Source organism: Vulpes lagopus, chromosome 5, assembly GCF_018345385.1.
Source record: "Vulpes lagopus strain Blue_001 chromosome 5, ASM1834538v1, whole genome shotgun sequence".
NCBI classification, from domain to species: domain Eukaryota; kingdom Metazoa; phylum Chordata; class Mammalia; order Carnivora; family Canidae; genus Vulpes; species Vulpes lagopus.
In genome coordinates this window covers 126,735,999-126,757,208 of record NC_054828.1, presented here as the reverse complement: position 1 = coordinate 126,757,208, position 21,210 = coordinate 126,735,999, and the positions used below count along the sequence as shown (strand labels likewise).

At 52.4% G+C, this 21,210-nt stretch overlaps 1 protein-coding gene across 2 annotated transcripts in view; it reads left to right on the top strand.

Annotated features, from left to right (window-relative positions):
* Window positions 1–3,992, top strand: part of GRHL1 (grainyhead like transcription factor 1) — a 51,519-nt gene extending 47,527 nt beyond the window's left edge. For both annotated transcript variants that reach the window (XM_041754186.1, XM_041754185.1), the window contains exons 15-16: window positions 1,116–1,180; window positions 2,344–3,992. In XM_041754186.1, coding sequence (XP_041610120.1) covers window positions 1,116–1,180; window positions 2,344–2,458 — 180 coding nt within the window. In that variant the 3' untranslated portion in view covers window positions 2,459–3,992. The remainder of the gene's footprint in view (window positions 1–1,115; window positions 1,181–2,343) is intronic.
* Window positions 3,993–21,210: the final 17,218 nt, after the last annotated feature.

Genomic DNA, 21,210 nt, shown 5'->3' with positions numbered 1-21,210 from the left:
CTATTCTGATTTTGGTCTTGTAAGATGGAGGCTTGGCAGTAACCCCCGTTTGGGGGTAGTTTGCACAACTCCAGATAAAGCATTTGATGTAGACTGAATTAGCTTATTCTTGGATTAATTCATTCTGTCTCCTTAAAGATAGCCTCTGTCTTCTAAAAGGAAACCTAAACACTTGATACTGCACTAATTTCACTGCTGTGTGGATCCTCACAGATCATAAAAGGGAGGGTGGGAGAGTTGAGGCTCAGGAGGGCCTGAGGGCCATACCCCAGCAGCCGCAGCAACGTCAGCCAGGCCTTTGGGGTTTTTGCGAAGTCTTCATTGCTCTCAGAGAAGCTCTAGTTAGAACTGACAGTAGCACAGGTCTTGGTTTGTGATCAGGGACTTTGATGTTTCTTCTGGGCTGTGGGACATTAAAATGTTTTCCTTCTCGTAATTCTGTATCTGAAGTTAACTCCTGCCTTGTGCTGAACACGCATTAATCCTTGCAGCAGTCCTGTGGCACACAGAGAGTCTCACTTTCCTGATGATGGGAGGCTGAGGGTCCCAACAGTTATTCGTGTTGAAAGTGAATCAGAGCTGATTCAAACTAGATGTGTCTGACCCTAAAGCAGGGTCTTTATGCACTTAATCAAAGTACTTGTGATGGCTGTGGGTACATGTCATTATTCATTTCTCACAGCCCGTAAGGTATGAGCCTGACTGTAAACTATGGGTGTTAGTTCATAATATTGTAGCGATGTGGGCTTGTCATGATCACAAAAGCACTACCCTGATACGAGATGTTAGTACTGGGGGGGCTGTGGGGCAGTGAGTAGCTGTGTACCTTCTACACAATCTTCCTGCAAGCCTAAAACTGCTTATAAAGTAGTCATTTTTTAAAAAGATGACCATACAATACACTGAGAGACATCAGTAAGCTAGGGAAAGATGTCAAGCACCTGACCGCAGCTCCCTCCAGAGGGAGGTCACACTCCCTCCCTGGGATATGCATGTTTTTGCACATGCATTCTTGAAAGAAATCTAAGTGATTGTACCACAGTATTTATAGTTACAGTTTGTGTTTTAAAGCCTTGAGATCAGCGTTTTGTAATTATTTTTCTTTGTTCTTTTAGATCTCAGACAAATATGATGTGCCCCATGATAAGATTGGGAAAATATTCAAGAAATGTAAAAAAGGGTAAGTGTTAATTGGCATTCCTAGTAACCTCTGAATAATGTTAATATTATGTGACATTAATGCGATTCACATGCATTTGTGCTCAGTCTAGAAAAAGTTATAGAAACATGAATGCAAGGATGTATTTTTTTCGTAAATTATCCACACAACATTGATCTACCTTTCTAAGACATCTTTGTGGACTTCGTTTTTCAAATGCAATTTTTATTTGCTCTTCTTATGCGTAGCAGCAGCGAAGTGGCTCCAAATTCCAGAGCACATTATGAAATTTAGTAAGGATAACAACAAGCACTACCCCATTTGTTGAGCCCCTGTCATGAGTCAGGCACTGGATCAGATACTTCACATATTATTTAATTTTCACATTATCCTCTGAGCTGGGTGTGATATTCATTAGTTTATAGACAAGGCAGCTGAGGAATGTCTGAGGTATGTCCTGGATCAAGTAGCAGGTTAGTGCCAAGGCCATAGTTCAGGTTCAACTTATGCTCCTTCTACTGTATTCTCCTGCCCTTGTTCACATTTTCAATCGTAGAACATTGCTTCTTTGTCCAGAAATTAATATTTTAGTTTTGTTTCATTTAAGTGACTATGCTGTTTGATATGGATAAGCAGAGTTTGGCTTAAGAATCGTTTGACTTCATTCTAAAGCAAATCCTAATCGGAATTTTCTAGGTGAACCCAATGGGAAGGGTTGGACTTACTAGTAGATCAGTTAAACTTTGAGGATAACTTACCAGGGAAGATCATTGGTCAGGGAGCTGTGGCTTCAGATCCCATTGGTTAATTTTACTGATATACTTTCTAAAGCTGGATCAATGAAGTGCTTCTGTAGACTTATTTTGTGCATCGTAATAGCTCCCGTTTATGAGTGATTCCTACATGCTGCAGTAATAACAGTAAATAAGCTAGTGTGCTTTGTTTTATCGCTGGCCCGACACTCTTATAAGAACTCTACTTGAGTCCCTCACGTAGTCCTCAGTCTCACAGGACAGGCCCTGAGACTACCTCTATTTCATAGACGAGGGAATCGGGGCTACAGGAAGCTGTATGAAGAAGGCACCTCTCATGTTGCAGCTGGTTAGCAGCCACGCTGCCTTGGGGTCTGCCTGACTTCCAAGCTGGCAGGAGTGAGTAGACCTGTCTTGTTTCTCCTCTTCCAGTATTCTGGTGAACATGGACGACAACATCGTGAAGCATTACTCCAATGAAGACACCTTCCAGCTGCAGATTGAAGAAGCGGGGGGGTCTTACAGACTCACTCTCACCGAGATCTAAGGGCACACTGGCCTGCCACTCCCAGCGAGCTTAGGGAAGATGTGACGTAGCTCCTACTGTTCGGCAAGCTGCAGGTACATCGCAGGTATGGGTGGATGTCAACGGAAGGGACTCCTCTCGAGTTGGAGACGGTGCTGCATGTGGCTTATAGATAGCATTCCACATACTACATTGGCGTTTTCAGATGACAGAAATCCATACACCATTATGTTTGAATTTTCTGATATAAATACTTAGGATTAAAAGTGAAAACTTTGTTCTAAGATTTAATAGACTCTCTGGGAACCTTTGGAAGATCTGCTACATCATTTATAAAAATATTGGGATATGTACCTTGCCTCTTCAGTGTCGGTGGGCCTGCTCACTAGCGCAAGTCAGAAAAGGCAGTGGGCTTGGGTTTAAGGATTTCGTGCCCTTGCCTGAACTCAGTGTAACTCTGCCTGCCTCAGGTTAGCGGGAGTAACGTCCAAAGAGGAGAGGATGCGCCCTTTCTCCCTCAGCCTCTCATCCTCCAGAAAATGTTTACTCAAATAGGGCATGTTACTGAATCTTTCTTTGCAACTTTCTTGAACATATCAACCGCCTTTCTTATGAAGAACTGAAAAATGGGTTACAGTATGAATCAGTTAAGCTAACGCTGCATTGTATATAAGTGCAATACATTTTTGAAGGCCTGTGTCTGTAAATGTGTATATACATGTCTAATACAAATAGATAATATATAAAGGTGGTGTCTGTACATATAGTGAAGAGATGCAATAAGGTCTACCTTGAAGACTTCCCCTAAATGAAAGGTTAAGTTATTTTTGATAATGTATACCAAGCAGATTGAGTACTGTGCCTAGTGGAACTCACTAGATGTGTTTTCCTAAACAGCAGTCATCCCAGAGCATAGCAAAACCTTCTCAAATGGCATAGATTGTTTGCTCTTGAGAGTGTTACTCGGATTTCTGCACTGTTTAACAAATGAAGTATAGGAAAAAAACACTACTGCGACTACTAGCTGTTATGTAGGCTAATGTCAATCCTACGTACCTAAGAGAGTGAACACACAGTCATGACAACACACACGCGATTGTTGTGTACTAGGTGATACGACCCAAAGTGGAGTCCTTTCTCATCTTCCTCTTCTAGGAAATGATTTCTATTTTATCATGTTTCAGAGCCTTCATGCTTTGATTGACTTGTATGCTAACAATTCTAGAAAGCATTCGTGAGTTTATGATACTGTATTACTATGGCAGGGGAACGTTTTGTACACATTTTTAAATATATGAAAGTACTAAAGTGTAATTTTATAACAAATAAAATCACGGGTATCTAGGTTCAGGGAGCTAGAATAGGTCATTTGTATAAGTAGGATTGATGGTGACATTTTTACATTAAAATATTCTAATGAAGTATGTGAACTAAATTGCTGGTTTTCTAAGATAAGATATGGGACACGGGTCATAACTATTTTATATTTTGTTTATGAAATAAGCTTTTGTCTTTATTGTTTTTAATTGTATCATTGAAGATGTATTTTAAACCAAAGGGATTAAATTTTATATGTCTATTTCATAACATGTCATTTCTTCTTGCTCCGTTTGATGTTATCCTTTCATTAGTCAGTAATACAGAATGTGAGATCTTAAACTAATAGAGCTGAAAGGAACCTCCATAGCATTTTCTTCTCATTTCTCAAATGGATACTGCTGTGTTTTCCTTCATCTTGATTTTTCCTTATGGATGTCTGAAATGACCCAAGCTCTTAAATAAGGGAGCCCTGAATAATTTTTCAGCTTGTAATGAAAATTTAACCACTAAAGCTAAAGGTATACGCTTTCAGACCTAAGATCCTCAGTGTTCTTAGTTTTTAAAAGCTTTACAGAAAATGTTTGATTTAAAATCGACCAATAATGTTTCAGTTCACCAGACTTTCTAAATCAAACAGCAGTTGTGAGCTTATTGAGGTAACCCAAGGCCTAAATATGACAAACGCTAATAGAAACTTCTAATGAATACATGATCAAATTAATGAAGTGAACTCCTGATAGATTTCCTGTGACATCTCTTCATTTTCCACTCTAATCCTCGGGCCACAGGTCAAGAATCTCGGGGCAGATTCCACTCCTCGTCACTCGGTGGTGCCAGAGCCCAGCTCGGAGCCTTTGCTGGACTCCACGTTCACCGAAGCTCCAAGGAGCTCCACGGGTTCCCTTCTGCTCCCCTGAGCTTCCCGTATTCAGCTGTGTTTCTTTCTCCCTTGACAACAGAGAGACTGTTTACAAGTCAGAAGCTCATGAAACAGTCTGGCCTCGACCTGGACCAGCAGGCCCCAGGGTAGACATTGCCTACATCAAGTCAACAGAGCAGAAGTCCCTAAGAGAGTGTGCTCAAGAAGAGGTGCTTTCCTGAGGCCCACGAGACAGGGTAGGGAAGGAACCCCAGGAGAAGGCAGACGCAGGACTGTGCCTTGGTGGGACAGTGCAGAGTGCACTCCTGGGCACGGTTTCTAGCCCACCGCTCATAAGGAAGCAGTACAGCAGTGTCACCCAGTGTTAGCACTGTGTGCATCTCCCCTGCAAATCTCGGTCCCCAGTATGTAGCAGGTGGAGGCCCCCTGGTCAGTGCGGGGTATCGTCAGAGCTTGGACCCACGCCTCCTGCCTCCCCGGGCACAGAAGGCACACAGATGGTTTCTCTCCCTTCTTGTCTCTCCTGCCTCCCACACATTTGGCCTTCAACTTCTTCAGCCATCACCCCCTTCAACTCTTGTAGCCAAATTCTGTCTTAATTGCCATATTATAAATGTAACTAACACATGCTAAGGAAGAAGAAAAACCAAGCTATTAGAATGAATATTGAGCTCCATGGGAAGATTTCTCGGGGAAATTTCCTACCTCCCTAATCCCACTCCCCATAGATAACCAGCAATAATTTCTCCATGGCCGTGCAGGAGTCCTTGCTGCAAACTCATGTGCTATTCATGCTGTTTCACAAATAGTGTACTATTTTTTTTTTTTTGCAAGGGTTCCCATTCACCACTATCTTTCAGATATGTTTTTAATGACCGCACTGTACTCACCTCAGTGTTCTTCCCTAATCCGAGCCCACTGACGGATGTCCGGGCCAGGTTTTGCCATCACAAGCATCGCTGCAGGAAACAGGCTGACCTGTCTGTCCTTACACACTTGTAAAGGGAAACTATAGGATGAGTTCTTGGCGGAAGAATGCCAAATCAGAATATGTTCAGTAAACGTTCTATAGACACTGCCAGGTCGCCCTCAGCGAAACCAATTTACACGCCTTCCCACTGAGCATGAGCGTTTGATTCCCGACATCTTCCTGCTTTGATTTGTGCTTTTCTGTGCGAGCGAAGTTGAGCCTAACTGCACGTTCGGGCTTTTTGCTAATTTCATTTTCTGCCAACTGTGTACCTCTGCCCTTGAAGGAGATAATCCGTTCTCATTTCTTTTTTTTTTTTTAATTTTTATTTATTTATGATAGTCACAGAGAGAGAGAGAGAGAGAGAGGCGGAGACATAGGCAAGCTCCATGCACCGGGAGCCCCACGTGGGATTCGATCCCGGGTCTCCAGGATCGCTCCCTGGGCCAAAGGCAGGCGCCAAACCGCTGTGCCACCCAGGGATCCCTCCATTCTCATTTCTTGTGCACTTCGGTTCACTGCAACCCGACATTGCCCTGCCACTTATCTCTGTACCAGCTCCTTGACGACACCCTTTAATCCTCACAGGATCTAATGAAAGGGGGACATAGCCCTACCCTGCAGACGACACTCAGGTTCAGGAGATGACACCACTAGGAAGAGACAGACATGCCCATCTGACTCCAAACCATTTCTTTCCACTGTCCTGTGCTGTTTCCCTGGAATCTCTTTCCCTGCTTACCGGGTACCTGATTGCTGGTTTTTTCTCTGTGGGGCACTGGCCATTGAAGAACCTTTCCGATTACTGTGGCTGTCATGACAGGCATGTCCTCTGGAAGGTTTGGGTTGCTGCAGGTGTTGGAAATACTCTAAGCCGGTTAAACAATGAGGGAAGTACTACTTACATAACACAGAAGTCAACAAAAAGTGGCAAAGCTCGATCTTGGAGCTCGGTGTCACCAGCAACCTAATTTCTTTCCTCCTTTGGGGTCCTCATCCTAAGTTTGGCTCTCTATGGTCTCCAGGTGGTTGCCAGCAATTCCTTAAACTACGTGTCTCCTGCTTCAAGTCCAGAAGTGGAAGAAATCCTAGATGCAGGATTCCCAGCAAAAATCCTGGGTTTCTCTCCAATTGGATCATCCCCACTTAATGTCCATTGGTGAACCATTATGGCCTCGGGATGGGAGCCCTCTCTCAAACACAGCCTCACAAAGAGAAATTAGGCCTTTGGGGAAACTGAAAGGGGGGGGAGTGAGGCAGAGAAGGAAGGGAAGAATGTTTACCTGGCAGCACACTCCCTGGTTCTCCCACTTCCGGCTACCCCTTTGCTGACCCCACTCCTGCTCTGAAGTGTCCCTGTCCCCAGGGGCTAGTCTGTGGTCTCCTCTGTCCTCTGATCTTGGGCACTTGAACAGCCACAACTCCCAGATTCCTTTCTCCAATCTAGAGCCCTCCCTTCAGCTCTGGATCTAACCACCTCCTGGACATTCACCGCTAGACACTTGAGCTTCCAGGAACCTTGTCCTTCTCGATCATGTGCCTCCTCCCGGGGTTCCCACTGTGATGACCGCCAAGCTGGAAACCGTGGTCCCTGCTGACTGCCTTCTCTGTCATCCCCCACCTCCAGCCAGACCTTTGGGGCTGGCGTATCTTCCTCCGTTCCTCTCATTGTCTTCGTCTCCATGTTGCAATAGCTTCCGTTGCAGCCAGTAGCTCACCCACCTCCAGGCCCTCTGGGCTATCGGGCTCCCTCAGCTGTGGGTCAGACGCTGTCAGGATAAACCACAAATGGCTCATCCTGCCTGCCAAGCCCCCAGCCCGAGAGCCTGTCCCCGAGCTTAGAAGTCCTGCCCTTTGTTCACGATTCCTCTTGACTGGTGCCCATGTCTTTTCTGCTTCCTCAGGGTCTCCTCCCTGTCTTGGCTGGAGAATTTACCTCCATTCTTTTTTTTCTTTTGTAAAGATTTTATTTATTTGAGAGAGAATATAAAGCAGACTTCACACTGAGCATGGAGCCTGACACGGGGCTTGATCCCACAACTGCAGAATCGTGACCTGAGTGGAAGTCAAGAGTCAAGACGCTCAACAGACTGAGCCACCCAGGCGCTCCTATCTCCATCCTTTGTGACCCTGCTCACCCATCACCAGCTTGAGAGCTTTGCTGGGCACTTTCCTTTCCGCACCCACGAGCACAGTCTCGACATCCCCCTTGGCGCCTCCATAGTGTCATGTGGTAATTACCTCCTGAGCTGTCCGGCCACACTCCTCTCCACCGCTGCCCCAGACTGCAAGGGCCTGGAACGCATGCCCGGGCCTTTCTGACTGAGCCTGTGCCCAGCAGGGTCTCAGCAGAGAGAAGGTCACCAGCAAATGGCGATAGTCATTCTGTGCTTCCAGTTGCCCAGAACAGGAACTGGAGCCATCACCAACCTCCCTTTCTCTACATCCTGCCCCCAATCTCTAAGAAAGTCTTGCTGCTTCTCTCTTGAAAACATAACCCAGAACATAGCCATTGCTCACTGCCATCTCTTGCCTGGACTTGAGCAATCACCCAGCCGGACTCAGTATTTCCACCCAGGGGCCCCTTCATTTTATTCCCAATCTTGCAGTCACAAAGATCTTTCTGAAATGTAAATCAGATTAAACCACTCCAGCTCACAACCCTACAGTGGCTCCCTGTTTCCCTCAGAGGAAAAGCCAAAGCCCTTCTAACGTAGGCAGGCTCTGTGCCACTCACCCTTCTGACGTCACCCCGGACCACCCTCCGCCCTCTCTTCTTCTTTAGCCATTCCAGCCTTCTCACTGTTTGGAACTTCCCCCTTCGTCGCGGCTTCATCTCCTGAGGTTACATGATGTCGACAGCAGGTGTCGGCCTAATAAAACCACCACGACTGAGACATCTGCCCAATCTGGGTCATGTTACTGAGGAGAAAGATTCACGTTTTCTGGGCCTGATGGGATGTTAGTGGCATTAAGAAGGTGAGTGAAAGGCTGAGTCTGAGGCTTGCCCTTGTGGGCGAGTTCGTTTCTCCACATCCCTGTGTGGAAAGTTCATGCGAGGCCGTTTGCTTCCAGCTGTCAGGGCCACCGTTACACTCCCTGGCGACCTCGGGACTGTCCTGACTTTCCAGCCCTGATCAGGCCCGTCTGTAGGGCCTCCTGTACGTCACGAGCTTCCCTTATATCCACAGGACGTGGACTCAGCCCACCCTTGATGAGGCTGTGATCAGCTGAGCAGGAAATAGCAACTGCCCTAGACACTTAGGAAGTACCTGTGTGCAGAGGGGAGAAAAGCCACAGAAACAGGGGCCGGGTGATCCACCCCCAGCCTCCCACCCCTCCCTACCTCCCTCTCGCCCCAGACTCTTTTTTCCGTAGCATGCCACTTGCTAACCTGCCATATATTATACTTGATTATTACACTCATTGGTTACTATGTACCATCCTTGCTAGAATGTTCCCTCCAGCAGAACAAGGGCTTTAGTCTGACTTGTTCACTGACGAGTCCCAAATGCCTACAGAAATGCCTGGCACCTTGTAGATACTTGTGTGGATCCGTGGTGTCGGCCTCCCTCCATCTTGGCAAATAGTCCCTTTATAAATAGTCCCTCCTTGAGTTACGATGTCTTGAGCGTGTCATCTGATTCCTGCCGAGGCACCGGTTGATAGGATGATCAATACACGTTCATGGACTGGGGTGCCAGGTGGGCTCAGGCGGAGGAGCATGGGGCTCTTGATCTCCAGGTCATGAGTTTGAGCCCCACTTGAATAAAAAAATTTTTTTAAACTTAGAAAAAACTGGGGGGCACCTTGGTGCTTCAATTGGTTAAACATTGACTCTTCATTTCACCCCTGGTCATGGTCTCAGGGTTCTGGGGTCGAGCCCCACGTGAGCATGGAGCCCACTTCAGGATTCTCTGTCTCCCTCTCCCTCCCCCTACCCTTTCACTCTCTCTTTCTCTCTCTCTCTAAAGTAAAAAATAATAAATTTTCAGTGTCTGAAGGAACCAATCAGTCCAGTGTTTGTGAGATGAATGAATGGTTGGCAACCCCTGGAAGATCACCCACTTTCCTGAACATTCTCTTGTATGTTGCTACTACAGAGACGCTCTACTGCTCTCTTTTCCAACTTCTAGAATGCTGAGGAAGGGGAGTGAATCTGGTGGTTGGGTTTTCTTTTGCTGATTGGGAAGGAGGATGTGACTTCTTTCCCTGAAGCAGCCCCAGCAGGTGCACACCTGTAATCAGGCTTAAGTGCTGTATGCGTCCTCGAAGGAGGGTCAGTTCAGTGGTCAGAGCGACCTCTGACCTCTCCTCTCAGCGCATGATTTTCCTGTTACTCATTATAGGAAATTAAGCCCAGAGCCCAGGGAAACTGCCTCACACATGAGCGCACGCCAGCCCGAGTGCAGGGTCCTCCCGAAGTCACACGGCAGGTCAGAGTCACGTTGTGGCTATCTCTCAATTTCTCGCATGACCTGGTTTCTTGGCTCTACTGGGGGGTAAAAACACAATCTGCTTAATTTTCAGGAAAATCTTAAGTGATAAAAAGTAAAACAGTGCAAGATAATTGCTTTTTACTTCCTATCTCCTTCCAGGATCTCCCCCTTTTCCTGCTTCCATTTCCTTCTTCCCTCTCTCTCTCCCTTCCTTCTTTCTCTTTCTTTTCTCCCACCCTCCCTTTCTGTCTCAGTGTATGTCAGGACCTAAACCACTGACCAGGGAAGTTATCGGATGCAAAAATGCTTTGAGAACTCCAGCTGGCCTGTTCTCTAGGCTGGGAGAGGCCTCTCCCTGTAAACAACCATCTGCAGGAGTGAGCCATGATTTCCTTCTGGTCTCAGGTTTTAAAACTCACCAGGGAGTTTATCACACACACGGCTCTGCCGGGAGTGCCCGAGTGCACTTCCCGTGGTACCTGTTGGAATGGAGGCAGAGCTCTCCCCTCAAATGATTCTAGACCCAGACCTTAAAGCAGCACAGTGGATCTCAGGCCTAGATGTAAAGTGCAAAACCATAAAACTCCTAGAAGCTAACAGAGGAGAAAACCCAGATGCCCTTGGGTGTGCCAAGGACTTTTTAGATTCGACACCAAAGGCACATCCATGAGAGAAATCACAGATAAGCTGGACTTGACTGAGATTTAAGACATCTCCTCTGTGAAAGATGATGTCAAGGGAACGGAGAAAACAAGCCACAGACTGGGAGCAACTATTTGCAAAAAAAACATCAAATAAAGGACTGTCACTCAAAATATACAAAGAACTCTTGAAACTCAACCATAAGAAAACAAACTACCCTATTAAAAAATAGGTCAAAGACCGTAACAGACGCCCCCACCAAAGAAGATACACGGATGGCAAGTAAGGATTTAGGAGGATGCTCCATGTCATACGTCATTAGTGAATCACAAACGGAAACAACAGAGATGCCCCTGCACACCTCCTAGGATGACTCAAGTCCAGAGCACGGACACCGCCGCCTGCTGGCGAGGGCGGGGGGAGCCGCAGGGACGCTCACTCACCGCTGGCGGGAATGCAGACCGGTGGGACCACTTTGGAAGTGACCGCGGGCTGGTTTCTTACCAAACTAAACATTCTGTCACCATAGGATCCAGCAGTCACGCTCCTTGGTATTTACCCAAAGGAGCTGGAAACCTATATCCACGCAAAACCCTGCACGCAGATGTTTATAATAGCTTTAAGTCATAATTGCCAAAACTTGGGAGCAACCCAGGTGTCCTTTAGTAGGTAAGTGGATAAATAAACCATGGCCCATCCAGACAATGGGATATTTTCAGTGCTACAAAGAATTGCGCTTCTCCAAGCCAGGAGAAGACACGGAGGAACCTTCAATGCATATCTCTAGGTGAAAGGAGCCGACCTGCAAAGGCCGCGTGCTGCAGGATCCCAACTCCGTGGCATTCTGAAAAAGTGAAGCAACGTACACAGTAAGAAAGATTAGAGTTTCCAGGGTTTATGGGGAACCGATGAATAGGTGAACACAAGACTTTCAGAGCACCGAGAGTGTTCTAGGCTGTTACAATGATGGATCCATGTCCACACGTCGTCATCCGACTGTCCAAACCCGTAGAAGGTGCAGCACCGAGAATGAGCTCTAATGTCAGCTGTGGGCTTTGGGTGACGATGGTGTGTCGTGTAGGTTCAGCACTTGGGGCAAATATACCCTCTGGTGGGGATGTGATAATGGGGAGGCGTGCGTGTGTTGGAGAAAAGTATATGGGAAATCTCTGTGCTTTCCCAATCTTGCTATGAACTTAACACTGCTGTCAAAAAGTAAAGTCTTAATAAAACCATTTTCCCACACAAATGCACAGGCTTGCTCCCCTTCAGGCCTGAGGTGCCCGGGAATAAGCCAAGGGCCCCTGAAGACCCGGCCGGCCCTCTGTTTCTGACTTGTGGTCAAATGCAAGATTAAAGAGCACCCCTTTGGGAGGCGTGCAGGCCACCTCCCAGCTCCCCATCCCTAGGTGGTGTCTCGGGGTGACCCTGTTCCCCACGTGGGCACTGTGGGTGGCCCGTGTGATCAGACCTGAGGCTCAGCCATGCAGGGAGGGTGTTGCACATGGTCACAGCCCTCCTTGGCCTCCTGGGACCTGAGGCCAGCCAGCTCTCCTGGCTACAGTTCCTCAACTCCCAACAAGTTGGGTGCTCCCATGTCCACGTCCTGCTGGGCCAGACCGGGGAGTGGACATCTTGTCCCCTGGCTGCAGAGGGAGCCCGTGGTGAGTCTGGTGGCCCACACCGATGGCCCAGTTACCAGGTGCCAACACGGAGCACTTCATCTCTGTTTGCATGCTGGCGGTGATAAGAATAAGCAAACATCCTGCAGACCATGCGGGCTGGAGGGCTGTGGCTCCAGAGGGCAAAGGTGCCCCAGCGACCCCTCCTGTTAGGAAGCCAGGGGAGAAGTGTGGGTCGGAGGCAGGAGGGGATGCACGGCTGCCGCGAGGCCTCCCTCCACGGTCTCTCACACTGTGCCTGCCGGCCTGGGAGGCCAGACGCTGGCCGGGCCTGTGTGAGGCTTGTGCAGCCTTCCCAGGTGGCTGGCAGCCAGGGGCTGGCCTGTGGGCGTCTGGCCCAGCTGGACGGCGGCTGCCTTTCTCCTGCTGCCCCTGGCGCATAGCCCACGCCTGGCGCGACGCTGAGACCTTTCCCCCACTTCCAGCTAGGGCCTCCAGATGATTCCAGGCCCCTAAAGTTTGCAGGAGTCACATGTCGCTGGCACAGGGCCTCCCAGGCCATTCCCTGCTTCCCCTCTACTTGCTTGGGCCGGAGGATCACGAGCAAGAAGGGGAGAGAACTCTGGCCCCCGAGGAGGCCCATCGCAGGCCTTTGAGGCTGGGGCCCGGGCGGGGGCAGGATGACAGGCCACCCTCTGTGCGCCAGGACCCCCAGCACCGGCTCCAGATCAGCACGGTGCCTGCCCTGTCCATCATCAGGCACTTGTCCAAGCCCCAAATGTCGCTGGTGGGCACTGGTCCTGACCCGCTGTCTCAGCTGCCAACAGCATGGGCCAGTCATCGTGGGACCCTCCCTGTGTCCCCAGCCTCTGTTGGCTGCTTCTAATTTCCCCGGCCTTGGGCACCACAGACCCAGCTGCTGGTGCTTCTGGCCGTGTCACTGCCCCACGAGGCTCCTGATCCCTCACTCCCCAGACACCCTCCTCAAGACAGACAGTGACAACACAGGCTGGGGTGGGGGCTTTCCCAAAGAGCCATGGTGGGCCCAGGTAGGACTGCGGGTCTTCCCACTCCAGGAGTGAGACTGAGGATGGAGAAACTAAGGCACAGAGGTAAACAGGGGCCAAACTGAGCCCTGGAGACGCCCAGCCCCAACCCCAAGCCCTGCCTGGACCCTGGAACAAACATCTGGGTGGGGGATGATGGGCTGCATGGAGTCAGGGGCTCCCAGCCTCTTCCCAGAGGGCACAGGGCCAGGCTCCGATCCTGCCTCTATCATCTTGGTTGGAGCTACCCTCCCTGGGTCACGCCTCTCACCCCAGCTTCCCAGGGAACCCCATTAGATGGAAGCCTGCAGACATCAGAGGTGCCCCCCACCCCCACTCCCTGAAGGAGCCCCCGGCCTGCTGTCTTGTCAGGCCTGGCAACAGAAGCGTCCCCAGCCTCTTGGGGGTTGCAGGACGGAGGCCCCGGAGTCAAGCCAGTGCTCTGAGTAGTGGGCCTTAGCAAGCAAACCAGGAGGTGGGGTCCCCTTGCCACCCACGGAGATCCCCTGGGTCTGCGCCCTCCCCAGGCCAGTCTCCGCCAGCTCCCAGCCCTGGCAAGCGCTGGTCCCCCTGCACCTGTCCAGCTCCCGGGGGGCTGCTCCCTGCCTTCCTGTCCCCCAGGGGCCCGCTCCCAGGAGCTCATAGGCTGCGGGGTGTGGGTGGCTGCAGCCCTTCTCTAGAGCCTGAGAGGATGTCGTTCCCGGTGAGGAGGGCGCAGAGCTCGGGAGCCTGGGACAGGGAGACGGGAACCCAGTTGTATTTCTAGATGTGTCGCGGGCACCCAGAAACATCCCGGGGGGCCGGCGCCTGGCTGCCGTGGGGCGGGATGCTCGCGGGCCTTCCCCGAGCTTCCGGGCTTGCAGTTTGAGAACCGAGCCGTGATAAAGCCAGCTCGTCGGCTCGTGTGAGGACCGAGACGGTGCGTGTCAGGGGCTGAGCCCCGTGTGGCTGCCGCGTGTGAGCCGGGACGGCAGGGGTACCAGAGCTCGTGGCACACAGGCTCCACCCTCCACCTTCTCTCAAGAAATAGCAGCTCAAAAAAGCAAAACAAAACCAGAAAAACCAGGGATGCCTGGGGGGCTCGGTCAGTTAAGCATCTAACTCTTGATCTCAGCTCAGGGTCGTGAGTTCGAGCCCCACATTGGGCTCCGAGCTAGGCACGGCGCCTACTTCAAACAAACAACAAAGAACAAAACAGCAACTCTTCCCCTCCCCTGCCAGCATCCCCTTCACTTCCTTCCCTAACCCTAAGCCTGACTGGGTTCAAGTCCTTAGGGGGGTGCAAGGGAGGTGTCTGTCAGGTTGGGGGACACTGTGGTGAGCGCGGGTGTTGGCACACAGCGGGGTAAGGGGGGCACCTCCAGCCTGACAGGTCCGTGGGAGGGAGGGGAGACGGCCTGGCCCGGGGTCGGAGACTGAGCAGTGAGGTGGGACGGCGTGGTGCCAGGTCCCAGCAGAAGAGGAGGTGCTGCCCAGGGTGGGTGCAGCTCCTGAGCAGGGTGAGGGCGGCATCAGGGTGGAGGGTGTGCAGGGGGTCCCCGTGGTGGGGGGCTGATGAGAGCTGTCAGAGCCCTGATCGGGCGAGGGGCCCTGGCCCGGGGACAGCACTGTGGGCCGTGCCAGCTGAGAGGAGGGCACGTGGGTGGGTGGCTCCGGGGAGGGCCAGCCGGTGAGGGGGATAAATAATGGAAGGAAGCCGGCTTTCCCCCTTGGGAGCAGGGTTACAAGCATGGGAGCAGAGGAAACTGGAGCGGACCTACCTTGTTGGTTGGAACTGGAGAAGCTCCCTGTGGGAACTCCAAGTTCTCAGTATTTACAGATAGAGGAATAAATGTTGATAGGCATGTGTGTGTGTGTGTGTGTTTGTGTATGAGGTCAGGCATGCATATATGTGAGTGCAGGCAAACCATGCGTGGATGCCTGCAAGCGAGTGCAGGCATATGTGGTATGTGTGCATGTGTGTGAGTACAGGCTGACATGCATGTGTATGTGTGCATATGTGTATGCATGCATGCATGAGTGCAGGCATATGTGTATGTATGTGTGCATGTGTGTATGTGAGTACAGGCATATGTAGGTATGTGTGCATACATGTGAGTACAGGCATGTGTGTATATGTGTGCATGCATGTGCGTGCAGGCAGGCTTACATGCGTATATGTATGTGTGTACATGCATATATGTGTGCATGCATTGTATATGTGTGTGAGTATAGGCATATATGCATGTGTGTATGTGTGCATGCAGGCTTACATGCGTGTATGTGCATGTGTGTGCGTGCATTGTTTATGTGAGTATAGGCATATATATGTGTGTGGGTGTGTGCATGCAGGCTTACATGTGTGTATGTGTGTGCATGTGTGTGCGTGCACTGTATATGTGTGTATGTGAGTATAGGCATATATGCGTGTGTGTGTGGAGGCTTACATGAGTGTGTATGTGTGCATGCATATGTGTGAGTGTGTGTGCGTGCTGCTCTTCTCCGAGGCTCGGTGAGAGGGCCTGGGAGCTGTGCGCCCTGATAACAGCGTGTACACTTGGGGCCTGAACCTGGGCTTCTTGGAGTTGTTCCCACCAAAAGGAGCCAGGGCCCCCGGGGGAAGCGGCCAATCCCAGGGATGAGGCGGGGGGAGCGCACGAGATGAGCCCGGAGCACTTTGTTGGGCAGAAAAAGCAAGAACATGCTCAAAGGAGCCTGGGGACATGGCAAAGGGACCCAAGTGCCACCTGGAAGGGGCTCCACTGGACGAATCTAGGACGACTGGAGCTTCAGAATAAGTGACCGTCACAGAACAAAACAATATCACGACCCCACACGACTATAGACTAACACAGGAACACATCAGAATTTTATTAAGAATCAGGTATTTAGGGCAGCCTGGGGGGCTCAGCGGTTGAGCGTCCGCCTTTGGCTCAGGGCGTGACCCCGGGGTCCCAGGATCAAGTCCCACATCAGGCTCCCCGCAGGGAGCCTGCTTCTCCCTCTCCTGTATCTCTGTGTCTCTCATGAATAAATAAATAAAATCTAAAAAGAAAAAAAAAGAATCAGGTATTTACACACCCTCAAGTACCACCCCTCAGAATATTTCTTAATCACAGACTCAAAGTGTCTGTACAGCGGAGAACCAGGCAGACGTGACCTTAGCCAAGCGATCGGAGCCAACATAATCGTGATGGGAGAAGCCACTCTCGGCTCTGAGCTGCTCGCACGCAGAACGACACGCACCCAGCCCGAGATGTTCCTGCCCCAGACGTTGCCCCCGATTCTAGCTTCTAGGAGCCCCCTGGGGGCGCAGGGCGGGCTTCCTCCCTCTCAGGAAGGTTCCGGAGACTTCTCTGGCCTGATAGCTTCGTCAAATATGGTCTGACATCCACTCGGGGGTCTCTCCGGCTGGGGTACTTGGTTCACCTCACCAGTGGTAGTAGAGGCCTGCCAGTGTAGACGAAGCCAGGGCTCTGGAGGGGGATTCGCGGGGAGCACCTCCCACGGATGCTGGCCTGAGAGCTGCGGGCGGAGGGGATGGGGCAGCAGGGAGGGAAGCGGGTTCGGCTCCAGTGTGGTTAGAGAACCCAGCCAAAGGTGATCCTGAAACGGGGTGCTCAGCAAAGGAGCACCCTTCGACAGCGGTGCTGCGAGGGGCACGGCTCGGGGTCCATGGGACCTCACGTGGCAGCCAAGGCCTCCCGTGGGGGAGGAGCGGTGGTGACAGGTGCACGACCATCGTGTGCACATGCATGTGTGCGCAAGTGTGTGCGTGTGTGTGTGTGTGTGTGTGTGTGTGTGTGTGTGTGGTGGTGGCTGGGTCAGCTGGGCAGATTTGCCAGGGCCCTGGCCACAGCTTTTGGGAAGAGTGGGGCACAGGGACTGCCTGAGGCCACCCTGGAATCCCTGGAAAGGGGGCGGGGGGCAGCCTTCTGAGGGAGGAGAGGAAGGGATGAGGAAGGGATGAGGCAGGCAGGAGATGGGGTAGGAGAAGACTGGGAAGGCTGCGGTAGAGACCCAGCCATGGATGGGGTGGGGGGCAGGAGGGGCAGGAGGGGGCAGCAGGGGGAGCCCTGCGAGCAGAGGTGCAGTGGGGCCCGGACCCAGGCTGGAGGCTTGAAGCTGGGCCTTGCCGGGTTTGGGGGGTTCTCCTGGCTTTGCATGGCTCCTGCTTTCAGAGGAAAGAAAACTCTCGAAGGCAGAAAGCTGAGGAACCAGAGTGAGAAAATGGGCAGGAGCCATGGACAAGGCCGTGTCCCAGAAGCAGGCCCATGGCTGCCTAGGACATGTCCTCCCCCCACCCTGTCACAGGTGGATACAGGGCTCCCACCCGGCCCCCCGGGCCCCCCTCCAGGTGTCGCTCCGGGTGGAGGCTCGGCTGCGGTCACCGGTGGGGTGGGGAGGATTGGCCCTGTGCTTCTGCAGAAGGAGACAAGCCTGCCCCCTGTAAGACTTCCTGACCAGGGTTCCCCCAGAGATAAGAAGGGCAGGGGGCACGTGTGCACATGTCCCCAGTGTCTCAGAAATCCTGGAGATCTGGGCAGCGTCTAGAGCTTTAGGGGCTACACAGGGAGGGCTGGGGGTGCAGCCACGATCTGGGAAGCCTTCATGGAGGAGGTGACGGTGCTCAAGAAGGCTGGCAGGAGCCTCCTGGGAAGGGTGGGCCCAGATATGATGCGGGGACCAAGTACGGGCACTTGGGGCTCCTTCAAGGGGCTCCAAGGATCTCCTTCCCCAGAAGGGTGGGCACAAGCTGAGCCCCTCAGCGCCGGGCTGCCCTCCCACTGCCTCTGCCGGCTGACCCGGGCACCCTCCCCAGGCCCTCCCTGGACACCTGCATGCCTCAGCCAGGAAGCGGCTGTGGGTACAGAGCTGGGCCTGGGCCCCCGAATCGCTCCCTCCCAGGGAGGAGGGGGCCACCACTGAGGGGCCTTGAGCAGGAAGATTCTAGACCTGAGGACTCTGGCTCCACTGGACGAGGCGGGCAGGAGATGGGGTAGGAGAAGACTGGGAAGGCCGCGGTAGAGACCCAGCCATGGACAGGGTGGGGGGCAGGAGGGGGCAGCAGGGGGAGCCCTGCGAGCAGAGGTGCAGTGGGGCCCGGACCCAGGCTGGAGGCCGTTTAGCCGCGGAGGGAGAGGCCGCTCAGCCCTGGCCGACCGGCCCCTCTGGAGGAGGGGAGGCAGGGGGCTTGGGCCCACCTCGTGCCGCCCCGTGCCCCGGGATCGCCCACCGCAGGACGCCCCCTTCCCCAGAGCGAGGCCAGGTGGCTTCTGGGAGGGCGGCCCCCTTTTCCTGGAAGAGCCACACAGCAGCCCCACAGCCTTTCCCTTACCTCCGATTGCCCGGGGCCCCGGGGCCTGGCTCTGGGAGGGAAGGCTGCGGACAGGGCCCACCTCCTCCCCACTGAGCAGAGGGAAGGGGCCAGGGGACCCAGGCCGGGGCCCAGGACCCGGGGTGCCGGCGCCCTCCCCCCGGGATTCCCAGCCGCCCCCCACCCCCCCAGGCACTGCACGTCCCTGAGACCCGGGGCAGACTGGGCCCGTCTGCAGGCTGCGAAAATCGCCTGTGTGTTTGTGCACACGAGTGTGCTGCTCAGCTCCCTTGCTCAACAGCTGTTCATGCAAACGTCCCAGGCCTGGGGCCATGGGAACAGGGTGTAGCAGGGACCACGCTGGTGGGACCTGCCCTCCTAGGCCTCTCGGCGGGGAGGTGGGGGGACAGTCAGCGTCCCGGCCAGAGGGGCCAAGCCTGGGCCGTCCTGGGGACAGCTGAGGGCATTCACAGACGCACCGGTGAGGAGTCACACGGGAGCCACCCTCTGATCTTGAGGGGACCACTGGGACTCCAGCTCCAGCTGCGGAGCAACGGGTACCAGGGTTAACTGCTTGGTGACCAACTGAAGGATGGGCAGGTTGTGCGCGGGGGCAGCCCAGGGACTTTCTAAACTGCGGCGCAGGGAGCTGTTTGCAGCGGCCGCCGATGTCTGCCAACATTCCCATCGGGGCTGATTTCAGGCTGGGATCACTGAACCTGGAATTGAGGAAATGCGGGCAGTGGCAGGTGCGAGCTGCTCCAGCAGGTGACCACCTGCAGAACCGGGATCAGCAGCTCGGAGGGGGTAGCGGAGCTCCAGGCAGGCGACCTGTATGAGGTAGAAACACTTTTCTCCTCAGGACGCAGAGTTCGGCTGGGCCTTATCTTGGGGGTCAGGGTGCAAAGCACTCTGGGGTCTCCTCTTCTCTTCCTTTCGAGCTCCAGAAGCAGGGCCCGGGGTGTGGGGATGGGAGCTTCTCTCCCCACCTCTGGGCCTCTGGGCAACAGCTGCTCAGCGGAGAGAGGGCCTGAGAAGCGACGCTGAGCTCAGCCCCGGGCCGACGGGAAGCCCTTCACCCGACCCCTGAGCTGTGGGGGAACCTGCGCACATCTCCGTGAAGCCCTGGGGACGGGGCAGCCTGCTCTGTGACCCCGGACCTCCCCTACACCCATGCACACGCAAAGCAGCCCCGGGAAGCTGGAAGATGAAGGCCAGAGCAGGAGGGCAGAATCAGGCCATGACCTGGGTGAGGCTGGTGGCCCCCGAAAGTCATGGTCCCCAGGGCTGAGGCTCTGGTGCTTGTCTTTCCCGACCTGTCTTCCAGCAGCTCTCTGCCCGGGGAGTGTGGCCAGTTTCACGTGCCAACATGGCCAGACTCTAGCACGTGCACACACACACACACACACATGCACACACATCCCGTTATTCAAGCAGCAGGAAGCTAGAGACTGCTGGGAAGGGACGTCGTCCAGGTGGTCACCGCCAGCTGAGGGAGTGAAAGCAGACCTCACCCACCCTGCGAAGGCCTGGGTGGCACAAACAAAGTTTCAAAGAAGAAGAAGAAGAAAGAAGAAGAAGAAGAAGAAGAAGAAGAAGAAGAAGAAGAAGAAGAAGAAGAGAAGAAGAAGAAGAAGAAGAAGAGGAAGAAGAAGAAGAAGAAGAAGAAGAAGAAGAAGAAGAAGAAAAGAAGAAGAAGAAGAAGAAGAAGAAGAAGAAGAAGAAGAAGAAGAAGAAGAAGAAAAGAAGAAGAAGAAGAAGAGGAAGAAGAAGAAGAAGAAGAAGAAGAAAAGAAGAAGAAGGAAGAAGAAGAAGAAGAAAAGAAGAAGAAGGAAGAAGAAAAGAAGAAGAAGAAGAAGAAGAAGAAAAGAAGAAGAAGAAGAAAAGAAGAAGAAGGAAGAAGAAGAAAAGAAGAAGAAGAAGAAGAAGAAGAAGAAGAAGAAGAAGAAGAAGAAGAAGAAGAAAAGAAGAAGAAGAAGAAGAAGAAGAAGAAGAAGAAGAAGAAGAAGAAGAAGAAGAAGAAGAAGAAGAAACTCCCCCTGTGGACTGTGGCAACAGTCCCGTCCAAGAGGGTCCAGCCTGCTGCTGACCGCGTGGACTTCTCCCAGCCAGCAGTGCCCACCAGTTCCTCGTGCTCTCTCTCTCTCGCTCTCTCGCTCTCTCTCTCCCCATATTAATACTGTATTGAATATGTAAATCTCATCTATACACTTACCTAAAACAACGTATTGCAAGGAATTGGCTTCTGCATTACACACCCACATATGAAGGTATCTACGTGTATCTACATACACACGAACATGCTGCTTCTGTTTCTCCGGTGGAAACCCTGATACCTTGGGGCTGCCCAGAACCCTTGTGTCGTGAGTGTGGACCTCGGTAGCAAAGAGCCCTAGTTCCAGGCCCTCGGCTGAGGCAGTGGCTCCTTTTCCTGCTCTAGGGTTGAGGCAGGTGGGCACGTCCAGGACTGTGCAGCAGATGGTTCTGTGGAAAAGCCTTATCTCCATGAACACGGGGTGCCCTGAATCCTTTTTATTCCCTCTAGGGTGAACTTAGGC